General features: G+C 41.4%; 1 protein-coding gene across 3 annotated transcripts in view; it reads left to right on the plus strand.

Moving 5' to 3' along the window:
* HIPK1 (homeodomain interacting protein kinase 1) overlaps positions 1-23,042 on the plus strand; it is a 58,906-nt gene extending 35,864 nt beyond the window's left edge. For 2 of the 3 annotated variants that reach the window (XM_079135177.1, XM_079135178.1), the window contains exons 9-18: positions 2,830-2,951; positions 3,844-3,978; positions 6,588-6,730; positions 7,136-7,315; positions 8,001-8,207; positions 10,502-10,743; positions 12,303-12,433; positions 20,285-20,404; positions 21,144-21,429; positions 21,750-23,042. In XM_079135177.1, the coding sequence (XP_078991303.1) occupies positions 2,830-2,951; positions 3,844-3,978; positions 6,588-6,730; positions 7,136-7,315; positions 8,001-8,207; positions 10,502-10,743; positions 12,303-12,433; positions 20,285-20,404; positions 21,144-21,429; positions 21,750-22,570 (2,387 nt within the window). In that variant the 3' untranslated portion in view covers positions 22,571-23,042. Of the gene's footprint in view, positions 1-2,829; positions 2,952-3,843; positions 3,979-6,587; positions 6,731-7,135; positions 7,316-8,000; positions 8,208-10,501; positions 10,744-12,302; positions 12,434-13,455; positions 18,280-20,284; positions 20,405-21,143; positions 21,430-21,749 lie in introns of those variants that run through there. The other variant, XM_079135179.1, reaches the window with a different exon arrangement.
* The last annotated feature ends 3,037 nt before the right edge of the window (positions 23,043-26,079 follow it).

Consider the following 26,079-nt stretch of genomic DNA (forward strand, 5'->3'; position numbering starts at 1 on the left):
GTGTAATCATACATATACATAGGGTAATGATGTCTGTCTCATTCCATCATTTTTCATACCCCCCCCTCATTTTCTTCTACATAATCTAAAGTTCCTTCATTCTTCTCTCACTGCCCACAACACCCACCCCCATTATATATCATGCTCCACTTATCAGGGAAAACTTCGGCCTTTGGTTTTTGGGGATTGGCTTATTTCACTTAGCATGATTTTCTCCAATTCCATCCATTTATTTGCAAATGCCTTAATATTATTCTTCTTTATGGCTGAATAATATTCCATGGTGTATATATACCACAGTTTCTTTATCCATTCATCTGTTGAAGGGCATCTAGGTTGGTTCCACAATCTAGATATTGTGAATTGAGCTGCTATAAACATTGATGTGGCTGTGTTACTGTAGTATGCTGATTTTAAGTCCTTTGGGTAAAAACCAAGGAGTGGGATGACTGGGTCAAAAGATGGGTCCATTCCAACTTTTCTGAGAATTATCCACACTGCTTTCCAGAGTGGCTGCACCAATTTGCAGCTCCACCAGCAATGTGAAAGTGTGCCTTTTACCCCACATCCACGCCAACATCTATTGTTTGTGTTCTTGATGATAGCTATTCTAATTGGAGTAAGATAAAATCTAATAGTTGTTTTAATTTGCATTTCTCTAATTACTAGAGATGTTGAACACTTTTTCATATATTTATTAATTGCCTGTATATCTTCTTCTGTAAAGTGTCGGTCCAGTTCCTTGGCCCATTGATTGATTGGGTTCTTTGTATTTTTGGTGGGAAGTTTTGTAAGTTATATTTAAGGGCCATATTAGGGGCTGGAGAGATCGCTGTCGGTAGAGTGCTTGCCTTGCAAGCACAAGGCTCTGGGTTCAATCCCCAGCACCACCAAAAAAAAAAAAAAAAAAAAAAAAAAAAGGCCATATTTATTAGGGCTTGGGATGTGGCTCAGTGGTCAGGTGCTCCTGAGTTCAATCCCTGGCACCCCAAAACAAAACAAATAAAACAAAAAACCAAAAGTAACATTAAAACAAAACAACAGCTAATTCTTTTAGGTCTGAATTCAGGAAGAACCTTCCCAAAGTGTTACCTTTTGTTACTCTTTGTTTCCATTTTGTGGTGGAAGGAAAGGAGTTTTAACCTAGCTCCACTGTTGTGGCTTAGCCTAAATAACTGTAACAGTCTTATACTTAGTCACATTTGTAGGTCAGTACTATAAATTCCTTTTCCACACTCTTCCAAGTTGACCAAAATAGATACACATTTTGCTCAGGGGTAACTATTCTTTTGTAATTTTGTCCCCTTTTACTTTGTCACCCTGAGATCCATGGGATGAACTTCTGTTGTGAACATTTCCTCCTAAATTTGACCTCCTCTCTTCCTACTACTTTGTTAGGAGTCTATTGGAATGACATAGTATTGAACAAGTTAGCTTTGTGTCCTGGGACAACAGACAAGAATTTTGTTGCTGGACTTTCTTATTAGGCTCATTATCTGAGGAAGCATGGCTGGCAACTTTTTAGTCTTGATATCTCATTTACTTTATTTTTGCTGTTACATAAGTATCATTTTTTTTTTAAAAGGTTATCGTTAGGATATTTTAATTCTGATTTTACTAGTCTCTTTGTACATTTCAAGAAGATATTGTTTTGATGACAACTTGTTACTAAATCACTTATTGGGGTGAAAAATTAGAAGTGTGCTGAAAATAGCAGCATTATGGGTTTTGAGTTATACTTATTTGACACTAATTTAGTAATATTAATAGAAAGTAGTCGGTGATACCACGAAAATGTCAGTGATGGAGTCGTCTAATTAAAATGTTTGTATCACTTAAAATTATAGGCACTAGTGGGTCAGAGGCATAATAGGAACTTGAAATCTATATATTGAAAATTTTAAATAGGTTAGGTTTAGAAGAAATCTTGGAGGGCTTTTTTTTTAAGTCTTGGCAAAAATAAACAACTATCTTGAGCCCCTTTCCCTAGAATGAGATGTTCCTCTTTATAGGAGATATTTATTCAGAATTTGTGTGAGTAGCACAAAGAAAAATAAGAAAAATAAGACAAGGTCACTGTTTTAATGGCAGCAAAGAGTTCTTGATTTTTCTCGCTATCCACAAATGAGCCATATTTAAAAACTGTCAATGACAGGAGCAGATTTCTAAAATACAAAGAAAGTTTGCACATGCCAAAATGTCTGCTTGTTAAATATTTTTATCTTGGACATAATTTCATTTTTTTGTTGGCTGAAGATAAAATATATGACTCTGAACTAGGTTATATTTTTGAGGAATGAGGGGAAAAATTCTTTAGCCATTTTTACTAAAAAGTAACTTGGCTTTTAAATTACTGAGTTTTTCATAGTTTTTTTGTTTAACCCAAAGTTATAACTAATTCAACTCTTTTCATTTAATGGATTATAGTTTTAGAAACACTTAAGTCTCCCCTCTCCAGTGTATTAAAAGATGAATGTAACATTAACTGAAGGAAGGTTGTTTTTTTTGCCTACAATGTTGTTGGGGATGGAATGAATATTGTGTTTTAAATTTTGTAATGTTAAAAAAAATTAGAATTTCCTTAAACCACCCTTCCTGTGTCACATGTCTTTGCATTAATCTAACCTGAAGGTAACCACTTCTCTACTTCTCCTCCAATTTCTTTATTTTTAACTCCTGAGACGTCTATGAATGGAACTTCTTTGTCTTAAGTGTCCAGAACTAAACTAAACTCTTAAGTAGTGGAAAAGCTAAAAAATAAACAATAATTTCCCAAATAGTACTCTCAGATCCAGCTAAGCAATTTTACTGTGATACTGTTTTCACTAGCTGGGCTGCAAGCAACAACAAAGCATTCTGGATTCCCTGTGAGGATGGATAATGCTGTGCCAATTGTACCCCAGGCGCCGGCTGCTCAGCCACTACAGATACAGTCAGGAGTTCTTACACAGGTAAAAACCAGAGCAATGTGGAAGCTCAGTATTGCTGATGTACTACTGAGAAAATCCTAGAAAATGGTATATGCTTGGAATATAAGATCTTTCTTGGTCATGATTCAGTGGTCTTAAAATGAAACATCTATAATGGAACCATATTGTCATTCCTAACATTATTGTAATTCTTCCAGTGTCTTGTAGGGATTAGTATCCAGACACTGAGAAGTGGTCATTTGAGTAAGTTTACTCTAATTTTGTGGGATGATGTCCTCTCTCCCACAGCATTTTAAAGATATAGTACATAGTACACATGCAATGTTTTTGATTCCAAAAGATAAGGTTCCTTTGTGTTCCTTTTACTTACTGTTAGAATTTTATCAGTTGAGAGGCTAAATCACATCAGGATGCCTCTTCAAGTATTAACATTCTCTCATTCCTTGGGGGTTTTTTAACCATTGTGTACAAGGCTTTAAAAATTACACTTGCTGTGGAACAGAAAACTAAGGTGTTTGAGAAAATCATGAAGTATTTATGCAGTGTAACAACTATTTTTATAAATTCTATATGGAAATATTTATGACTCACAACAAAGAAAATTCTGAAATCCAAAAACCCTACATTATGAGCAGGAGGAGGAATTCTTGATAAATGCCTTTGTTTCATAGAAGTGATCCTCTGAGTCTGGCCCAAGAAAGATTTCTATACTTTTTTGCTTTATGCCATTGATACTTGACCTAATGGGCCAATGCTTTGCTAGTTGAAGGGGAAAAGTTGCATTCTATACATGCATTTTAGGTGATTTGAAATGACTGTTGTTGGTAATAACTTGGGGGGAATGAGAACCCTTCTGAATCCAGATAACCTGCCTAGGTGTTTGTTTCACTCACCTGCCTAATCTACATTTCAGGGAAGCTGTACACCACTAATGGTAGCAACTCTCCACCCTCAAGTAGCCACCATCACACCGCAGTATGCGGTGCCCTTTACTCTGAGCTGCGCAGCCGGCCGGCCGGCGCTGGTTGAACAGACTGCTGCTGTACTGGTAATTCCCCTCACTTGATTGTGTTACTAACGGAGTTTCTTTGGTTTCTTTCTTTTTTTTTATTTTTTCCTGTTTGTTTTTGTTCTGTTTTCCTCTGGTTTTCTTATTTAAAAAAAAAAAAAAAAAATTTTAGCTTAGTCTTTGCAGAGGGCATGGAAGCATGTGCCATCTTGTGGCTGTGTTCTTGCTACATCTTTAATGTCTCATTGTTTTCCTCCTTAACATTTGCTGAAGCACTGTTTGACTCTGATGTTCAGTGAGGCTCTATAAAGAGCCAGTTTGATTCTTCTTTGCCAGCCTTGTGTGGTAAAAGCTCTTGATATAGCCTCAGAAGAGCTTCAACATTGTTACCTGTTTTCTGCCCTATTTTTTACCCTCCGATCCTTGAGAATAGAGGAAACGGCCTTTAGTTGGGCTCTGCTACAGGTACCTGGATGGCCAAAATTTAAACTCCTTGGCAAGTTAGCTTCTTTCCTTTTTTGTTATTTCAAGCTTCTAAAATGTCTGTGCATATAGAAATGCTTGAGATGCTCTGAATTTATTGTTTTATCAGTTAACATTAACCTTTCTTCTGTGAACATGTGAAGATAGCTCTTTTTGGCACTCATGATCAGTGGCAGCTTCTATCTTCCATTTAAAGATGTTCCCTTTGGAATGTTCTTGTAGATCACTTCGTTTATTGAAATTAAAAGTGAATTCATTTTTAGGGGTATTTGGAAAAAATTATTATTTTACAAATAGGTCTTAATACAAGAATGAAAACAATTGACAAACTATGTGAGCACTTTGTTATTAAAAGTCATGGGAAAAGTCATTGAATATAGATGCAGTTGTAGTGGTATCAGGCTTAGAGGAAAAACAGGACTTTGAGGTGTATTTCAGGATTAGTAACCTTCAGAGTGATTATTTTGGATGTGTTTTTGTTTATTTGGGGAAGTTAGAATTATTTATTTATCAGATTTCCAGTATTTCATTATTTGAAATTTAAATTTAGGTAAACATTTGAAGACCTAATTGCTACTTTTAAATCCTGATACTTTTCATCTTTCAAAGTAGTTTTAAATTTCTTTTGTTCTTTTTAAAATACTTATATGAGTGAAAACACTTCCACAAACATACTTGGTTGGAACTTGTTTGGTTTTCAGTGTAAAAGTCTCTGTCATTTCCTCCTCAATTTTCTCATAAATAAATTAAACCTGAGTGCAAGGGAATCAGATACATTTCCAACTTGGTCAATCCAAGCCTCTGCTTTCAGCTCACTTACCTATAGTTTTGAGATTGGGAATGTTAGTTGATACTTCTCCTTTGCTTCTTTTCTTAAGTTTGCACTAGCCATTTGCTAAGCTTTGCATATTTTTGTTCTTCCTCTGTCAAAACAGTTCGTCGCTTGGAACGCCAGATTTCTGCCTCACGTTGGAATGTTATTTCTTGCTTTGTATTAAACTACATGCTTTGTCTTGTGCAGGTGTTGGCTTATGGAAAGACGCATGGTGTGACTTAACATACTTCTCTTATTTTCTGTTTTGTTTTGTTTTGTTTTGTTTTAAATTCTGCGTATGGTAGCAGACGTGTTTGCAGTTTCTCTGCTTTGAAGGCTTCTTGTTTGGAACCGGTATTTGTAACAAGTGGATCTGTTACTTGCAGAAATATTTTTAAAACAGGGTGTTTGATGGCCTTGCAGTTTGAAATTCATGAAACAGAACCATATGTACCAAGTATTGTAGGTAATTGTACCGCAGAATTCAAGTTTAAAAAGGAAACGTCCAAATCTGTTCTCATTATTTAAGAAAATGCCAGAATTTCTATAAGATGTGCAGAAAACACATTTGTTGCTCAGTCTATTGCAAGTGACAAAGCTTGTTAAAAACTCGAACTGATGTATTTTCTTGTAATTAGTTGAAGTATATTTCTATAAATGATACATAAAACAAATATATTGAGGCAACTATTAAAAACACTATGATCCTTTCTGCATCTATTTCTTAAATATTTTATTGCTTTAATTTTTAATTCTATCATATGACTATAAATGATGATGTTAACTTTCTCTTGCTGGCATGAGCATGTTTGTTCATCTACATCTGGCTCCTTTTCTAAGTACTACCCTTTTAGAAAGAGGGAAAAATTCTACTCCATGTTTTATGGATTGAATTGACATGATGTCTTATCTGATTGGCATACCTCAGTTTTGGCATTTCTATTTTTTAATCCCAAGGGGGTCCTCTAAATTCTTTCTAGGGATGTATATTTTACAGTTGTTACAAAAATGGTACTCCAGCATTTAACCAGAGCTGACCTTTGAACTTTCAGACTCCCTACTCCAGTATAATACAAACTGCAGGAATCTTCATTTTTTAGCACTCTGTTAGCCAGGTTGTGGAGGTAGGCAAAAAAAAGCAGTATGTTCTCTTTGTTTTTCATATGACTTGTAGTCATGAACTTCTCTGAACTTTCTTTATTAATTACTGCAAGTTAACAATCTACAAGCAACTTTTTTAAGATACAAAAAAATTTTTTTTTCAATCTAAAAATATAAAAGGAAAAAAGAAAAAAAAGAAAAAGGCAAGAATGAGTCAAGTTTGGATGTTTTTGTGTGTGTTTCCTTACAGCAAGCTTGGCCTGGTGGAACTCAACAAATTCTCCTGCCTTCAACTTGGCAACAGTTGCCTGGGGTAGCACTACACAACTCTGTCCAGCCCACAGCAGTGATTCCAGAGGCCATGGGGGGTGGCCAGCAGCTAGCAGACTGGAGGCAAGTACCTTCCATTTTTCTTTGGGAGATTTGCAAGGGCAGATCCTATAGGGTAGGAGCACTTGATGATATGGAGAGACACAGAAGAAAATAAGGGAAAATTTATCTCTATTTGAAATCCTTTAAAAACAACACTTCATATAAAAGGAGATGGAATTATAAGAAAAATTTGAATATAGTAAAATAATAGGTTCTAAGGTCAGGAATCATTTGTTCCATAGTTAAAGAAAATCTTAAGCGATTGGAAATGACATAGTGAGATCCTCAAGTTTTATAATCCAGGTGCCTGACTTTAAAAATAAAATGCAGCTGTATTGAGTTGTCTTAAGCACTTTTAGCAACTGTTTGGTCCTGATTTTCCCTTGGTTTTAGGATTCATGCTTCTGTTTCTTTCTGTTGGTGTAGGAATGCCCACTCTCATGGGAACCAGTACAGCACTATCATGCAGCAGCCATCTTTGCTAACTAACCATGTGACATTGGCCACTGCTCAACCCCTGAATGTTGGTGTTGCTCATGTTGTCAGACAACAATCCAGTTCCCTCCCTTCAAAGAAGAATAAGCAGTCTGCTTCTGTCTCTTCTAAGTAAGTATTCATTAGAGCTATGGTTAAAACTATGCCAGTTGGAGAGACATGTTGCCCAGTATTGGAGTGTTGTGTACATACTTGGTATAAGCAGCAGGTACCTGCCAAATTGAGCAAGAGCTGACATTTTCATCTGGATCTGCATACCTGGTGTGTGCCTGGTTATAATCATCCTTTTTCTCTTCTGCAACTTTGAATCCAGGCCACTTTTATTATACTTTAACTTTTTTTTTGCCAACTGTGCAGAGTGAAATTTAACTCTGGGGTAGAGCACAAACACAAAGAAATAAGTTTCTTTTGAATTTTGCTATTCTTGTCCTGCCAGAGTAGTTAATTTTTCACCAAAACTTTGATAGTTAAAGCCAGGTGTGGTAAGGGCACACGTGTAATCCCAACTACTTAGGAGACAACGATAAGAGCATTACAAATGAAGTCCAGCCTGGGCAATTTGATAAGACCTTGTCTCAAAGTAAAAACTAAAGAGTGAAGCTCAGTGGTAGAGTGCCCCTGGGTTCAATTCCCAGTACTGTAAAACAAAGTAAAACAAAATTTTCAGTAAAGTGTATTAGCCTAATGGTTAGGTAAAAAGGAATCAAATTGCAAATTGGGAAGCAGTCTCAGGAGAAGATGTACAGTTTGGGGGACCAAGAACTGATCAGTCTTTCCTTGTAAATTTTCTCTACAGATCCTCTCTGGATGTTCTGCCTTCCCAAGTCTATTCTCTGGTTGGGAGCAGTCCTCTCCGTACCACATCATCTTATAATTCTCTAGTCCCTGTCCAAGATCAGCATCAGCCAATCATCATTCCAGATACTCCCAGTCCTCCTGTGAGTGTCATTACTATCCGAAGTGACACTGATGAGGAAGAGGACAACAAATATAAGCCCAATAGGTAAGATGGATGAATGGAAGAATTTTAAGTCTGTTGGACTTGAAATGTTGGCTTCAGGATGGGGTACAGTTTTGACTATGAAAAAAAGGACAAAAGGGAGGTGCTTTGGAAGTGTGACCTTGGATGAGTCAACCAAAATACTTAAGTTCTCATAACTGAGCATTGCTAAGTTTTCCCTAGTGTTAGACATACTCATCAGTTACATCAGTCATCAGTCTTCCTGATATATAAGAGAACAGGTTTATATCAAGTTGTTTGATTACTCTGGCTTGAAATGCATGTTATACCACAGACGTGATTGCTGTCCTCAAGGAGAAAATAGGTACTATAACGGAAGTATATGAACAGTTAATTAGAGTGAGTAGATAGTAAGAGGTATTTGAAGTTTATTCAGTTTCCTAATCTGAACAGACTTTTTTTTTTTTTTTTTTTTTTGCGGTGCTGGGGATCAAACCCAGGGCCTTGTGCTTGCAAGGCAAGCACCCTACCAACTAAGCTATCTCCCCAGCCCCAGACTTCTTTTTAAAGAGGTACAGTGGAGGGCTGCTTTCCTTTTGCTCTCTGTAATGTGGTCTGAAAACTGAAGAATTTAAATACCAGAATATTTCCTCCTATCCTAGCACCTTCCAAGTTCTTAACTAGGCAGTTTACTGAAAGAAGTTTAAGAACTATGATGCACACTACTCTTTCAGTGTGAGCATAGTTAATTGCCTTGATTCTTCTGTGTTACATTCTTCTTTGGGCTTTTGGTGTTAGGCATATAGAAGAGGGACTAATCCTACTTTTACCTGAGAAGGCAGAGTTCACACAGGAAAGTAACTTAGGAGACTTTACAGAGTCAGATAAAAATAAAATTTAAATTATTCTGAAAATAAATTTAGAAGAAATTTAGAGTCTCTTAGTTAAAAAGGGCTATTTGTAAGATAGTGGATTTGAAACTAAGATTTTAAAAGTGTCATTGAATTAATTTGGGGAAGAGAAAAAGTAAACCTTCCAGCGAGGGAAAGTGGTATACTAGTAGCAAAAGTTATGTATGAGTTCTAATCAGCCTGATTGCTTTGACTGGAGCCAGTCTTATTAAAAATAAGGAAAAGTTACTATGTTAGTTATCTTTTCATCACTATGACAAAATATTTGAGAAAAACGAAAGGAGGAAAGATTTATTTTGACTTACAGTTTCAAAGATTTCAGTCCATTGTCAGCTGGCTCCATTGTTTCTGGCCCTGTAGTGACAGGTATGGCATTGTATTGGACAGGTATGGCAGAGCAAAGCAGAAAAAGAGAGAGAGATTGAAAAAAGTACCCCCCAGTGATCAAATTCCTCCAACTAGGCCCATCTCCAAAGTTTCCACCACCTTCAGTCATTTCCCAAAAGCCCCACCTGAACACTGCTGCATTGGAGGCCAAGTCTTCAATACACTAGTCTTTGGGGAGCATTCCAGATCTAAACTATAACAATAAGGGAGAACTCAGCAGAAGAACCTTTTTAAAAAAATGTATGTTAAGAAGTTTGACTAGGATAGTAAGGAACCATTTGTAGTTTAGAGAGGTGATAGAAAAAAAGGTGGTGTTTGAAGAATATTGTTGAAATAACTGTGCATGAGAATGACTAACAGGCAACATGGAGTAGGTATGAACTCTGGAGTCATTTTGCCTTGGGTCTGAGTTCCTGTCTTCAGCATTTACCATATTTCATTATTTTACTGCATAATTTTTACCACCACATTGTTGTATGAGTATTTCTTATAGCCTCAACTTGTACCAAAGACAGTGAAGTAATAAATGATTTTTAAGTAATACCAGTGCATTTTTTTTTTTTTTTTTTTTTTGGTGCTGGGGATTGAACCCACAGCCTTGTACTTACAAGGCAAGCACTCTACCCACTGAGCTATCTCCCCAGCCCCGTAATACCAGTGCATTATTTTTAAAAAGAAGCTTCACGTGATGGTCACACCCCACTGTTTTGCAAAAAAATTTGGCATAAAATCTCCAGTCATTACAAGGTGAAATGTCATATTCTTTATGTGACCTTGAATGAGTTCCTTAATCTCCCTATGCCTCAGTTTCTTCTTCTTCAAGATGGGAATAATAGTAATGACTTCATGGGAGTATTATAAGGACTCAATGAGATATACATAGAGCATAAGAATGGTGCCTGATAGTAAGCACTTAGAAGTTTGCTGCTGCTATTATTGTCATTACAATAATCATTGTTCTCATGAAAGAATGAGAGATCATGTAAAGCATTTTGCTTAAAAGGACAGTTGAATTTTCACATATTTTCTTTTCCTCAGCTCTGGCCTGAAGCCGAGGTCTAATGTCATCAGTTATGTCACTGTCAATGATTCTCCAGACTCTGACTCCTCCTTGAGCAGCCCATATTCCACTGATACCTTGAGTGCTCTTCGGGGCAATAGTGGGCCGCTGCTGGAGGGACCTGGTAGAGTTGTGGCAGATGGCACTGGCACCCGTACCATCATTGTACCTCCACTGAAAACTCAGCTTGGTGACTGCACTGTAGCAACCCAGGCCTCAGGTAGGTGGTATCTTCACAGCTAGAAACAAATTCTCCTTTAATGGGTGTATTCTTAATATTTGCTATAATATACTTATGCCAGTGGTCCAGACCAGTGGCATAGATATTCTTAAAGAATACTTAATTCAGAAATTAGTTCTCTGTGATCGAAATTATTTTTTGCTATCAGTTATCTTCCAAGGTTTGTTTTACTTGGAATAATATAAAAATGAGATTGTAATTGGTGTCATTTTAGTTTTTCAAAAACATTCACTGCTGATGGTAGGAAGTGGACAAGATATATGGCAGAAAGATTTACCAGGAAATTAGATTTGTCACAGATAGTTTGAATATGGCAATCTAGAAGAGGACAGGACTTGATAATGTTGACTATGACCACAAAAGTGTTTTGGAAAACAATATGTCCTTTAGATTTTTGTCACAGGAGTAGTGCTTTTGTTGGTTTTATTATCAGCCTAATCACCTCCCTTTTTTGCTGTTAGATACTGGAATTTAGGCTCTGATTCAGTCATTGTGTTAGTTGACCAATACTAGCTTCAGTAACACATCCCAGAATTCTGTGGTTTAACATGATAAATTACTTTTTTACTCATATAACTTCCCAGTGTAAGTGTTTCTAGTTGGCCTGTAGTGAGTTAAGGACCACAGAACCTTGGAACCCTCAGCATCCAATCAAAAGGAGAAAAAACGTTTGGAGTAGGCAAGCCTCCTTTCTTAACCTCTTTAGCCTGGAAATAGTGAACACTACTCCTAGGGCCCCACATAGATGCACAGAGGCCCAGTAAGTATAGTCTTGTCTAGGCAGCTTCTTCTTGGTGGCAACTGTGTGCCAGGGAAAAAGGAGGATGAATTTTTGGTACCAGCATAGCCATCTGCATTATACTTATATAAATGGTGTTTTGTTAGGATAACGTTATTGCCGTAGTCAGACAGGAGTCTAATTTGAGGATATTGTTTTAAGTCTCTGTTTAGTTCTTCTCAATGGCTGTCCCATTGACGACAAGGTAGAACTTCCTGATACCAAGCTACTGAAGAATTATTAGGACCTCTGCCCACTCTTGGGCCCCAAAAATGTAGACTCTTAGAAGTCAATAAGAATTCCATGCTCCAGTTTACCTACTGGGAAACATAGAAAGGAAAAAAATGCATTCAACTGAAATGTGAAGACTGCAAGTACCCAACAGGATAGGATCTTGCATTCTTTTATGAACCCTTTTGACATTTAAATATCCTAAAAATTACCAATATATCAACTCCACATTATCGTCGTTACTTATTTAATCCCATCCTACATAAAACTTTATGATTCTTGGAGGTAGGAACGGTGTCTTTCTTACGTTAGCATTTCCAGTGGTTTCTTATATATAACAGGTGATTAGATAATATTTATTCAAGTAAACCTTTTGAGGATCCTTTGTGAAGTTTGGAAAGATAGAAAAGAAATACATGTTCTCTTCTAGTGTAGATGTAATTGAAGAAGAAAGATACACTTGAGACCTTAACTCTTATAAACTGAGTACAAATGTGGACTGACTGACTAAGCCCTGACTCCTTTTTAGGTCTCCTAAGCAGTAAGACCAAGCCAGTGGCCTCAGTGAGTGGGCAGTCATCTGGATGCTGTATCACCCCCACAGGGTATCGAGCGCAACGTGGGGGGACCAGCACAGCACAGCCTCTCAACCTTAGCCAGGTAAGCGCTAGGGGCTGCTGCTTTCTGTTTGGGGCCCCCCCTGTTGTTACTCTCTGGAGAACCCTGCTTCTGGCTGGACTGCTGAATAAAGCCAAATGAAGCTCCTTTTGTGTCACTGATTTGGTGTTCTGTGGCCTGCGTCGTATCTGCATGTGCTGTGTCTCTTCATTTGCTCTGTGTGTTTGGGATATGCATTCCAGGTTTTCCTGGAGACCTCCCTTCTCTAGCCTAGAAGATTAGAGAAATGTCTGGAATTTAGATAGAGCCTAAGATGCTTTAGCAATGCCTGGTGCTGCACCACCACATCCTGAGGCCAGATTTTTCTTTTATCTCGCAGACCATAAATAACCTGAGCCTCACACTGTTTACTTGACTCAAGAGACAGTGAAAGTTATTTTTCTCCCAGTTCAGTCATCTAGTTCTAATCCACCTGTTGCTCGAGGCTTGAGTCTAGGATTTGTCCCTGCCATCTCATTCTCTGATGGAGTAGTGAGGGTTAATTTATTTCTATTTGCATTCACTCTTTTCTCAGCCAGAACTCTGGTGTCGATAGGGTATAATAGTGTGTGAGAAAGAGCACATGCAAGTGCAAATTAAGTTTAAGTTCATTGCATGTGTTTTAGGCTCCATGTTTCAAGAGGAACATGAAGAATTTAGAACAAAAGAAAGCAATGGCAAGAAAGAAAGGTTAGGGAAAGTCAAAATCACTGATGCCAGGATAGAGGTGAATTAATAGTCACAAATTTGCAGGAATGAACAACCCTGTGAACTCTTGATTCTTCCCCTTCCTCTGTCACACTGAAGAGCAAATCATTGCTGTCTGAGCTGGGTTAGGATCTGTTCTGCTTAGTGGTAGAGGGATGGGTGGCTGACTTCTGACAGCATTCATTGCCAGTCTGGGAGATTCTGTGCTATGGCAGTCCAGAAACAGTACACATCAGAACCTCCATTCTTCACTTGGCCTTTAGTGCTCTGAACCAGAGTGACCTCAAGATTCCTCATTCCCTTCTTCCTCCTTCCAGAACCAGCAGTCATCGTCAGCTCCAACCTCGCAGGAGAGAAGCAGCAACCCTGCTCCCCGCAGGCAGCAGGCATTTGTGGCCCCGCTCTCCCAAGCCCCCTACGCCTTCCAGCATGGCAGCCCACTGCACTCGTCGGGGCACCCACACCTGGCCCCAGCCCCTGCTCACCTGCCAAGCCAGCCTCACCTGTATACGTATGCTGCCCCCACCTCTGCTGCTGCCTTGGGCTCCACCAGCTCCATTGCTCATCTTTTCTCCCCACAGGGCTCCTCAAGGCATGCTACAGCCTATACCACCCACCCTAGCACTTTGGTGCACCAGGTCCCTGTCAGTGTTGGGCCTAGCCTCCTCACTTCTGCCAGTGTGGCCCCTGCTCAATACCAACACCAGTTTGCCACCCAGTCCTACATTGGATCTTCCCGAGGCTCAACAATTTACACTGGATACCCGCTGAGTCCCACCAAGATCAGCCAGTATTCTTATTTGTAGTTGGTGAGCATGAGGGAGGAGGGTTCATGGCTGCCTGCTCCTGGCCCTGAGTTCTTAATAATGGGCTGTGGTAAGCACCTCCTTTTACCCTCTCTTAAAACTCCTTAGCCAGCAACTTGTTCTGCAGGGGCCCACTGAAGCAGAAGGCTTTTCTCTGGGGAACCTGTCTCAGTGTTGACTGCATTGTTGTAGTCTCCCAGTTTGCCCTATTTTTAATTCTTTATTTTTATGACAGCATTTTTGGTATTTGGAAGAGTTCAGAAACTCTGCAGTTACCAAGGAAGAGAGATCATTGTGAAGTTTCCCTTGGAAAAATATTTTGTCTCTCTGACTTGATTTCTATAAACACATTTGAAACTAAGTGAAGCCCCTCTTTATTTAACTTTGTTTTATTGCCATTACTGTCAGAAGGAAAATACAGATAGAAGGATTTGAAATCTGGTAACAAATGAGAAAAGAATTATTACTTTTTGTTTAAAAACCGAGACTGAATTGCCTGTTTATTTTCAAAGCAGCTTATGCAAGTTCATATTTTACTATCAGGCATTTCTTCTCAAAAAAGTTTACCTTTGTTTATGGGACATTTAAACTCTCAGTGTTTTGTTTTTATGTCACATTGTACTTAAAGGACAATTTTTTATTTTTGCAAAACCAGTTACGTGTTTTGCTGTTCTCTCAGTTGCTCCTGCATTTATTACAAAGTGATGTTAAAAAGGTAGCTCACCATCTGCTGGTAACTCAATGTGAGGGAATCAATGCCAACCTTGGAAGTACCAAGTATTTTATGCTTTTAAATGAAACACCATGAATTTTTTTCTAAATTATTTTTAAAAAATCCTCTCTCTCTGATCCAACTTGCATTTTATTAATAGAAAAGCCATTAAGGTGGTTATTATTGTATGGTGGTTGTCTTACTATATGCAAAATGTCTTTCTATTGTGAGATATTGGCATTGGTGAGCTGTGCTTACAGGTTGTTGGCATTGACAAACTTGGCCTAATAATCACAATGAATTTTCAGTAATACGCCTCTGTGTTTTCCTCACATCTCCCTTATGTTTTATGTGATTTATTTGGGGAGAAGCTAAAGGATCTGAAACCAGATGAGAACGTTGTTGTGTATAGCTTTTATACTTTAAAGTAGCTTCCTTTGTATGCCAGCAGCAAATTGAATGCTCTCTTATTAAGACTTATATAATAAGTGCATGTAGGAATTGCAAAAAAATATTTTAAAAGTTTATTACTGAATTTAAAAATATTTTAGAAGTTTTGTAATGGTGGTGTTTTAATATTTTGCATAATTAAATATGTACATATTGATTAGAAAAATATAACAAGCAATTTTTCCTGCTAACCCAAAATGTTATTTGTAATCAAATGTGTAGTGATTACACTTGAATTGTGTATTTAGTGTGTATCTGATCCTCCAGTGTTACCCCGGAGATGAAATTAATGTCTCCATTGTATTTAAACCAAAATGAACTGATACTTGTTGGAATGTATGTGAACTAATTGCAATTATATTAGAGCATATTACTGTAGTGCTGAATGAGCAGGGGCATTGCCTGCAAGGAGAGGAGACCCTTGGAATTGTTTTGCACAGGTGTGTCTGGTGAGGAGTTGTTCAGTGTGTGTCTTTTCCTTCCCTTTCTCCTCCCTTCCCTTATTGTAGTGCCTTATATGATAATGTAGTGGTTAATAGAGTTTACAGTGAGCTTGCCTTAGGATGGACCAGCAAGCCCCCGTGGATCTTAAGCTGTTCACTGGGATTTATCAGAACAGGATTAGTAGCTGTGTTGTGTAAATGCATTGTTCTCAGTTTCCCTGCCAACATTGAAAAATAAAAACAGCAGCTTTTCTTCTTTACCACCACCCCTACCCCTTTCCATTTTGGATTCTTAGCTGAGTTCTCACAGAAGCATTTTCCCCATGTGGCTCTCTCACTGTGCGTTGCTACCTTGTTTCTGTGAGAATTCAGGAAGCAGGCGCGAGGAAGTCAAGCCAATATTAATAAGCATTTCTTCTTTCTTTTTAAAGTATGTGCAATCACTTTTAGAATCAGATTTTTTTTTCCTTTTCCCATGTGGCAGTCCTTCCTGCAAATAGTTGCCATTGCTAGTAAAATATTTGCTTGTTGAAAAACATGTAACAGATGTGTTTATACCAAAGAGCCTGTTGTATTGCCTACCATGTCCCCATACTATGAGGAGGAGTTTTGTAGTGCTGCTGGTGACAAGAAACTCAACAGAAAGGTTTCTTAGCCGGTGAAGAATATTAAGAAAGCACCAAAGCCTGTTGAGTCATTGAGGCTTTTGAGGTTTCTTTTTAACAACTTGTATATTCTTGGGGCCCTTCAAGCTGTGAAATTTTCCTAGTACTCTCAGCTCCTCTATGGATCTGGGTCAAATGGAGAAAGTACTGGGGACAGGGACTTTCCTGCCTATAAAGGATTTGGGGGAAGAAGGTTAACCCTAAGATACAGATGTGTTCCATCTGAATTGAAAATTATATTTGAGGGATAATTCTAGGACTGGTTTTATATAGAGAGATGGTGTCAAGGAGGTGCAGGATGGAGATGGGAGATTACATGGAGCCTGGTCAGCGAGCTCTGTACCAGGTTGAACACCGAGGAGCTGTTAAAGTATTTGGAGTTTCTTCCTCATAGGGAGTAAGGGCTTCCAAGATGGGGCAGGTAGTCAGTACAGCCTACCAGGAACATGTTGTGTTTTCCGTACTTTTTTTTTTTTTTAAATCATTGTATTAAGTTGTATGTTCACTATATTGGTCAAGACAGCCAAGCAGTTTGTGTAGTTTGTCACTAGTATTATGCAGTTTTCTGGTCAGTGTATGTGACCTTTGTGTCTCCCTTTTGCCAAGCACATTCTGATTTTCTTCTTTAAACGCAGGTCTAGTTTCTAATGGAAACTATTTTATTCCTTATCTTTCACAAGGAACAAGATTTGTTGTTTTTTTAAGAAATGAGATGCAGGGGGAAAAAACAAACCCCATACTCCTGTCCCCTGTCCAATAAGTAGATACCATTTAAGATAGGAATCTTAACTCCATGGGAAAAGATAACACCCTGCGAGTTTGTATCATTACCGTGGTCACCTGACTAGCAGTTGTGTGGCTTTAAAAACTGTAGATTTTCAGTCTTAGTCTGCAAATTGACCTTTCAGATTTACCAAGATAAAAATCCACCTGTGTCTGCTGAATGTGTATGTGCTTGATGTGGCTTTACATTTCTGTCCCTGGGGCTTAACATTGCTGGCCCTGACAGCATGGGGGAAGTCCTGTGAATGTAGTGAGCAGCTGGCCTGGGTCACCATGGCCTGACCTCAAACCAGCTTGAGGCTTTAAGTCCTTAAGTCCTCTGAGAACTTGCACTTCCAGCTTCTCCCTTTCCTGGTGAGAGAGGAAGTGGGGAAGGGTTAAGTATAGCCAGGGAGGCTCATCAGGACACTTGATCACTCTGGAGTTTTCAGTAGCTCTCAGGAGGTGATGCCACTGTCAGTGTTCAATTGAAATGCCAACCCCAGAAATAAGAACTTCATTTCAAACAGTTCTGGCCATTCTCAGCCTGCTTTCCTGATTGCTCATCCATCGTCCTCCACTAGAGGGGCTAAGCTCGACTGCCCTTAGCCAGGCAAGCACAGTCCTGTGTGTTTATTCAGCATTGTTATGCAGAAATCCACTAGTTGAGATGGTTTGTTTTAGGATAGGAAATGAAATTGCCTCTCAGTGAAAGGAATGGCCCGAGCCTGCTTCCTATTTTGATTTTTCTTTTAAACTGATGGATGGTGCAGCATGTCTACATGGTTGTTTGTTGCTGAACTTTATATAATGTGTGGTTTCAATTCAGCTTGAAAAATAATCTCACTACATGTAGCAGTACATTATATGTACATTATATGTAATGTTAGTATTTCTGCTTTGAATCCTTGATATTGCAATGGAATTCCTACTTTATTAAACGTATTTGATATGCTAGTTATTGTGCGCGATTTAAACTTTTTTTGCTTTCTCCCTTTTCTGGTTGTGCGCTTCCTTTTACAACAAGCCTCTAGAAACAGATAGTTTCTGAGAATTACTGAGCTGTTTGTAATGCAGATGTACTTAGGGAGTATGTAAAATAATCATTTTAACAAAAGAAATAGATATTTAAAATTTAATACTAACTACGGGAAAAGGGTCCATTGTGTAAAACATAGTTTATCTTTGGATTCAATGTTTGTCTTTGGTTTTACAAAGTAGCTTGTATTTTCAGTATTTTCTACATAATATGGTAAAATGTAGAGCAATTGCAATGCATCAATAAAATGGGTAAATTTTCTGATTCACGTGGCTGTTTTTACTTCTGTTATAAGGGGACAAAAGGGATCAACAAATGAAACCTTTGGAGTAGCTAAACACATTGCATTTGAACATTAGTAGAGCATTGGAACAATTTCGTTCTTCATACATATCTACATAATGGAAACAAATGCTGTTTGGTAGGGAATTCTTCCCAAGAATGGAAGCCCAGAGTCTGAACTTTTAGATGATTGAATCTGACCCTTTGAAAAAAGTAGAAGATTCTGAGATGAGCTAGTTTAACTTTGTTTTACCAAACATCTAAGGTAGCAGAATGAAAATAGAGTCACTACAGGAAGATGCTATTGTTTCCCTCTTTTGGAGCTGTACTGTTAGAGATGTGGTCCTTTTAGAGATGGAGCACTTTGATTAGATTTCTCTTTATGCTCAAGTGAATGAAATTTCTCCTGGCTTGCGGAGATGTAGCTCAATGGTAGAGCACTTGCCTGGTATGTGCCAGGCCCTTGGTTCAGTCCCACCACTGGAAAAAAAAAATTCTGATAAAGAAATAGGAATTTGTCTAGATTTATCATTGCAAGTTTCTGAATAAATGCTGTAATTGTTTTACCATTTTTTTTTTTTTGGGACATTGGGAATTGAACTTGATGAGACAGGGTCTCAGTGCTTTGCACCTCGCCATTGCTGGCGCTGGCTTGGAACTTGTTCTCCTGTCTCAGCTTCCCTAGCTGCTAGGATTACTGGGCATGTACCACCATACCCAGCCCTTTTTATTTTTTGAGGCAGTGTCTCATTAAGTTGCTTAGGACCTTGCTAAATTGTTGAGGCTGACTTGGAACTTGTCATCCTCCTGCCTCACCTCAGCTTCCCAGATTGCTGGGATTAGAGGCATGTGCAACCACACCTGTTTGCCTTCTTTAATCAATTTTAGGCTTCTGCAGCTTTAGTTGAAATATCAAAATGAGCAACTCTTAGGAATACCCTTTGGAACCCTAATCCAGAGAAATGACCAGTAGTCTGTTCTCTCTCAGTAATAGGAAGGTCAGAATCTATTTTATTTTGGTTTAGACTACAACATATTGTTTTTCAGATTTCTCCCTTAAACCAGTGAATGTAAAATAGTATGAATTTGCTGAACTCCCTGCAATTTTGGTAAGAGAATATCCCCAGAAAGCCATGTAGAATAACTCTTCTATCACTCTCACTTCCAGATAATTAACAGTTATTAACCAACTTCTCAATGACTTTTTTGGTGTTCTTACTTTTATTTGATCCTTGGGTTGAGAGAGGCTGGCATAGCCCCTTAAAGAAACTGGGTAGTATGTAGGGAAACCCACATTTTAATGATGAAAATTCTTATAAATTGAATTCACTTGGCATGCTTTGTGGAAAATTTTCCATGTGGTGTGAAGTCTAAGCCTTGGTTTCACCATTCCCAAATCAGCACCAAGTACTTAGCACAAGATGGCGCCAGTGAGCTATAGAAGAAGTTCCACTTGACCACTTAGACTTTTTTTTCCCACCTCCTCCCCTCAAAGCTCATCTCCCCTGCTTCCAGCTTCCACTGAACAAGGCAGACAATCCATTCTATTATTGCTGGAGAAAGAAAGGATTAATGATGTCAGTTTCTTACAAATCAGCTCTGGAAGCACTCTCCTGAAACAGAAATGGAGCTTGCTGAGTTTTCTTAGGGGTCTCTGCCTCCTGCAGCTCACTTCTTTCCCTTTGTGACTGCCCAGAAAGCCTCTATCCTCAGATTTCCACCTCTTTCCGCTCCTGAGGAGCCTAAAGCCAAGGCAGAAGGTGGTTAAGGTTTCTGGCTGCTGTGCAAGGGGGCCATCTGTGTTTGATCAATCCAGGCAGAAGGAGGGGGTGGGGGTTGTGAAGAGACTGAAAGCATTCCAGAGTAGTGAGAGAGACTCGAGATCACAGAAAGAAGGCACCACCCCCGCCCCGCCTCCATGGCTAACCCACAGACTCAGGGGAAGAGGCCAACAGCACACTCTTTCTACTCTGGCCCCATTCTCTAGGCTGCCATGGGGCCCAGCGCACCTCTCCTCGTTCTGATCCTTTTGTCCTGGTCGGGACCCCTTCAAGGACAGCAGCACCACCTTGTGGAGTACATGGAACGCCGACTAGCAGCCTTAGAGGTGAGGGACCCCTTTCTCTTCTAGCCCAGCCTGGGAGGATCCATATCTTCTTTTGATTCAACCAACTCATCGGGGTTCTCGGGATGGTAAGATGGGCCTCTGTAAGAAGCTACAGAAAATTCTGCTTTTTAATAAAGAGGATCCTCAAAATTATAAGCCCTGATTTTTCTCCGTGTAGAGCAATTCCTGAACAGATAGACCTTTGTGTTTTACCCCTGGGGTTAGATGAGATAAAAAGGCAGAGTGGAAATAAGGGCCAGGATTGGGGGGAATGCATCTGAAGAAGAGCTGATGATTCTTTTGAAGTTGGAGGTTCCCAGAAAATCTGCAACTTCTTGCCCTCCTTTTAAAAAACAGTTTAAAGTTCCTAGCATCTCCCCACTACACACATTGAAGTCCATAGCATCTTAATTCCCAAGAGGAGAATTGTACAATGGAGCAGAGACCCCCTTCTCACCCTCATGCACTAAGACCTCCCTAGAGGCCCAGATGACTCAGTGGCACTGCTCAGAGAGAACACAGGTTGAAGGACTGTGACCTAGGTGGATCCGAGCCGTGCTCCTTGCACATTGAGCACTTCTGAACCTCTGGTTTCCTTTGCTCTGGGAGTAGATGGGGATGTTGAAATCTAGCTGAGTTTGCTCATTTTCCCATTCCTGACTCCCTGGTTTGGCCTCTCCCTGCCTGGGAGTTGTAACCCTTCAGCCCACCCACACTCCCTATTCCCCCACCCATTCAGGAACGGCTGGCCCAGTGCCAGGACCAAAGTAGTCGGCATGCAGCTGAGCTGCGGGACTTCAAGAACAAGATGCTCCCGCTGCTGGAGGTGGCAGAGAAGGAGCGGGAGGCACTCAGAACTGAGGCTGACACCATCTCGGGGAGAGTGGACCGTCTTGAACGGGAGGTGGACTATCTGGAGACCCAGAACCCAGCTCTACCCTGTGTAGAGCTTGATGAGAAGGTGAATGGAGGCCCTGGGACCAAAGGCAAAGGCAGAAGAAATGAGAAGTACGATATGGTGACAGGTAAGTGGTCTCGCAGCAGGTCCCTCACACCTTCAGAAACTCTAGTCTTCCTTACTTGATTCTTTCTCTTTTCTCTTTGTCCCAGTCCATTGTGACTGTCTTCTAAAATCTGTTAGAGAAAAAAAATCTCTGTAATGACAAGTTTGTTAAGAAATTTCCGCGAACCCAGGTGTCTGGTGTCCTGTCTTTCTCAGCCCTCCCTAAGACTGGAGGCATCCACAGAGCAGATGCCCACTGTTCTCCAGATGGCCCACCCTGCTGGAGTTCTTGCTGTAGGCATCTAACTCCTGCCTCTATTTCCTTTTCTCCTTCCCCACCAGACTGTGGCTACACAATCTCTCAGGTGAGATCAATGAAGATCCTGAAGCGGTTTGGTGGCCCAGCAGGCCTGTGGACCAAGGATCCACTGGGGCCAACAGAAAAGATCTACGTGTTAGATGGAACACAGAATGACACAGCTTTTGTCTTCCCACGGCTGCGTGACTTCACCCTTGCTATGGCTGCCCGGAAAGCTTCCAGAGTCCGTGTGCCCTTCCCCTGGGTTGGCACAGGGCAGCTGGTGTATGGTGGCTTTCTTTATTACGCCCGGAGGCCTCCTGGAGGACCTGGAGGGGGTGGTGAGTTGGAGAACACTTTGCAGCTCATCAAATTCCACCTTGCAAACCGAACAGTGGTGGACAGCTCCGTGTTCCCGGCAGAGAGGTTGATTCCCCCCTATGGGCTGACAGCAGACACCTACATTGACCTGGCAGCTGATGAGGAGGGCATTTGGGCAGTCTATGCCACCCGAGAGGATGACAGGCACTTGTGTTTGGCCAAATTAGATCCACAGACACTGGACACAGAGCAGCAGTGGGACACGCCATGTCCCAGGGAGAATGCCGAGGCTGCCTTTGTCATCTGTGGAACCCTGTATGTCGTCTATAACACGCGCCCTGCCAGTCGGGCCCGCATCCAGTGCTCCTTTGATGCCAGTGGTACCCTGACCCCTGAACAGGCTGCACTCTCTTACTTTCCCCGGCGATATGGTGCCCATGCCAGCCTCCGGTATAACCCCCGTGAGCGCCAGCTCTATGCCTGGGATGATGGCTACCAGATTGTCTATAAGCTGGAGATGAGGAAGAAAGAGGAGGAAGTTTAAGGAGCTAGTCTTGTTGTTTATGCATCTCTTACCCCATACATTATATCCCTACTAGATTTCCTGCTCTTTGTTCTTCAAATATATAGGCGAGTTGTGCCTCAGAGCCCCTATTTTTTTAACCTTGGCAGCCAAAGTCTCACAGCTCCTTTGTTTCATATGGAATGCCAGATCTTGAGTGAAACTTTTTTAGCTAAAATAGTAAAAACCCTAAATATTCACTCCTGATCTTCTGCCCCCATCCACAAATTTCGGCCCCAAAGGACCCATACCCAGTCTCTGACCCTCCCTCACGGGAAAATGCCAGGCATCAGGCAATAGTGTTCTTGCCCTCAGTATGACCCGGCGGGGAGAATAGAAAACAGACACATCTGCCCTCTCTCCTTTACAAATCCCTCCAGTGTCTGAAGATTGGGGCTTTCTCCGAATCATTTTGTATTGCAATATTTTGCATTAAAATAAAAATCCACTGCTCCTCTCCTGTGTGTGTTTGGGTAGACCTCATACCAAGTTCTCCACATGGCCCACCATTTTATCCCTTCCACACATCTCCTCTCCTTAAGTCACATTAGGGACTTGGCTGGGCTCCCTCAGCTGAAAGAGTAAGGGTTTCTCTAGTTACAGATTTGACTGTGAGGCACCCGGGAAGCGGCAGAATCCCGCCACTTTATGAGGCTGGACAAAAGTCCTGCCTCCACACCCACCAGCATCCACAGCAGCCATCCCAGAACCGCCAATGGCACTGTGCCTCTGGCCACAAGACACTGGGCCTAGGGGCAGTGCTTCCAATTCTAATACTCAGAATTCTGAACCAGAAAACAATGTTACTTGCTTTGACGTCCAGTGTGGAAACCAGAGTGCAGAATACATGTGTTTTTAGTGAAGACTTTAAGTCTTACCTCTGGAGTGGATTCTTCCCCTCACCCTAAACCCCGACTCCCACCTCCAGCACTGGGCTCCTCCCCAGGGCTGGGTTGCACAATCCTCGGTCTGAACCGCTCTGATTTTCCTGCTGCCACAGCGTCTGCGGTTTGGGCCGGGAGGAGGGGCAGTGGCTGTCCCAGATGTTGGTCTCACCAGCCCCCCAACACATCTCCTTCCCTCTACCCACATTATTCCACCTAGCAACCCAGTCCTGGGACCTGGCTGCAGACTGCCTGGGAGGGATTCCTGGAACTTAACTCTTCCTGTTCTAACACCCAGCCTCTGGCACAGGATTGCAGATGACATTCTGGGGAAGACAGAAAGGATGGGAGGAGAGAAGCTTCAGGCTTTGGATCCCATCATCTAGCCATCTGCTAATCTCTGCACCATGGCCCCCACCTACCCTTGTCCCCATGTTCAGCACTCAGGAACCTGATGGACAGAAGGCACTGTCTTGATAGGGCCATTTGCCTCAGGCAGCCCTGGGAGCATTCTGGATTATTTACCCTTGCTGGAGGGGGGAAGGAACACAGTCTTCTCTCCAAAGTACAGTCCTCCCTCCCTCCGCCCAGGACAGGGTGGATCCTTCAGGGTCTGTGATCCTCCTTTTGTCTTCTTTTCTTTCTCCTCAGACAGAGCAGCTCCTGACGTAGGTTGGTGAGGAAGGAGAAAGAAAGGCAGTGAGGCACCTCACAAAGGCTCTATTGTAGGGAGCCTGGGGCGGGTGGGGGCTCGTTCCCATTCAATTCTCTCCTAATGTGGGGCTGGCAACAGTAATCACCGCCTGTCAGCCCACAGAGGGGTCTGCCCACGGAACATCTGGCTCCAGAGCAGGGCTCACAGGAAGGGGCGTGGAGGAGGAAGGGAGTTCTCAGTGGAGGCCTGGAGAGCAGGGTCCAGTCAGTGAGGGACTGCAGTGGTGCTGTGACTATGTATGTATGTGTGCGCACGCAGCTCTGAGAAATTGACTATTTGTGTGCATGTGCAGGGGCAGGGCTTGCTGGTCATATCCCAGTGTGACTGGCTGTGTCTAATGAGAAGCTACTAAAGGGTGGGACTGGGTCTGTGAAGTCCTTGGAATAGAACTAGACATGGGGGGCAGCTTTTTGATGACCCTGACAGGGAAACAGCTCTGACATTGTGTGTGTAGATGACATCAATTCAAGGAGCAAGTATACAAAGTACATTTAAAAAAATTTTTTTTTATTCATCAATGGACTTTTATTTTACTTATTTACATGCAGTGCTGAGAATCAAACTCAGTGCCTCACACATGCTAGGCAAGCGCTCTACCACCAAGCTAATACTCCAGCCCACAAAGTACATTTGTAATGCCAGTTCCGTGAAGACCTGGTCCTTCTGCCTCACACAAGCGTGTGCTTGTTTGTCTTTGTGACATCTTTCTTTGCCGGGTTCCCCAATGAGAAGGGAAAAAGATGTTTCTGGGTGTTTGTTTTAAGCTTAAACTTTCCTTGGAAAATTTCACTCAGACGTTTCTGAAAGGGCAGAAATCTCTGGGGTCTTGTCGCTTATTATTTTTCACGTTTTGTTTTTGGCTTCTGTACAGTAGTAGCTAGTGCTGTTTTTCAAAAGCATTTTGGAAGGTGAATGGAACTGTGTGGGCAGATGCAATGAACTGTCCAAATTCATTAAACTAAATTATCTTCTCAAAGAAATAGCCTGGGTAGCTGAATCCTACGGTCGAAAAGCAGCCTCATCACCCCTCTCAGACCCTCCCTCGCCCGTCACTTGGCTGAAATCTCTGGTTTGGTTGAACAAAAGACCCTGGAAGGCAAAGACCCTAATGGAGGATGGAGAGGTTAAAAGTCCACTGAGAAGGTCTGCATCTGTCCTCAACCCTGGTCCTACGACAGTTGGCAGCCAGGATGGGGTGGGGGCTAGCACCAAGATTGCCCAGCTTGTTGGTCCAGCTGTTGCTTTTCCATCACAAAACAGAGTAAAGAGGGCCCCTCAGCCCCACAGGGCCTCAGGGTTTCCTGCCCTACCTTCTAGCTCTTCCCTTTGTTCTCCTTGTCCTTGCCTCCCTGATGCTGGTCTTAGCTTCCTCCTGCAGTGGAAACCAAAGTGTTCATCTGGTTTTTTTTTGAATTGAGGCCTGTAGCCAGTGTTGTCAGAGCCCCGGATAGTGGGGAGGCAGAGGGCAGAGATGTGAAGGAGGGAGCTGTTGATTCAGCTGTCACTGTTTCCTCTTGGCTGGGGCTAGAGCGAAACAGGAACCCAAACCCTTTCCCTCCTCTTCCTCCTCCTCCTGCCTCAGATTTTTCTGAATCCCTTCTCAATTACTCTTCTTATACAGGCACCCCTCCCTGAGCCTTCTGGGGACGTCCTTTTGCACTGCTTCCTGTCTCCCTACCTGGTTTATGTCAACGCATGCTCATTTTGAGAGCTCTTGTGACTGTGCTGGTAAGTCTCCTAACCTGCAGGATAGGTCTCTTCAGGGCCTGCTGTCGGCCTCTCTCTGATTGCCTTTGCAGTGTGGCCCAGGAAAGTCTTGTTTTCTTTGGCCAGAGAGCCAGGGCTTCCTGCCAAGCTCAGCCCTGTCAACGGCTGCAGCCTCTGGGCTCCTC

This window comes from Sciurus vulgaris, assembly GCF_902686455.1.
Source record: "Sciurus vulgaris genome assembly, chromosome: 1".
NCBI lineage: Eukaryota > Metazoa > Chordata > Mammalia > Rodentia > Sciuridae > Sciurus > Sciurus vulgaris.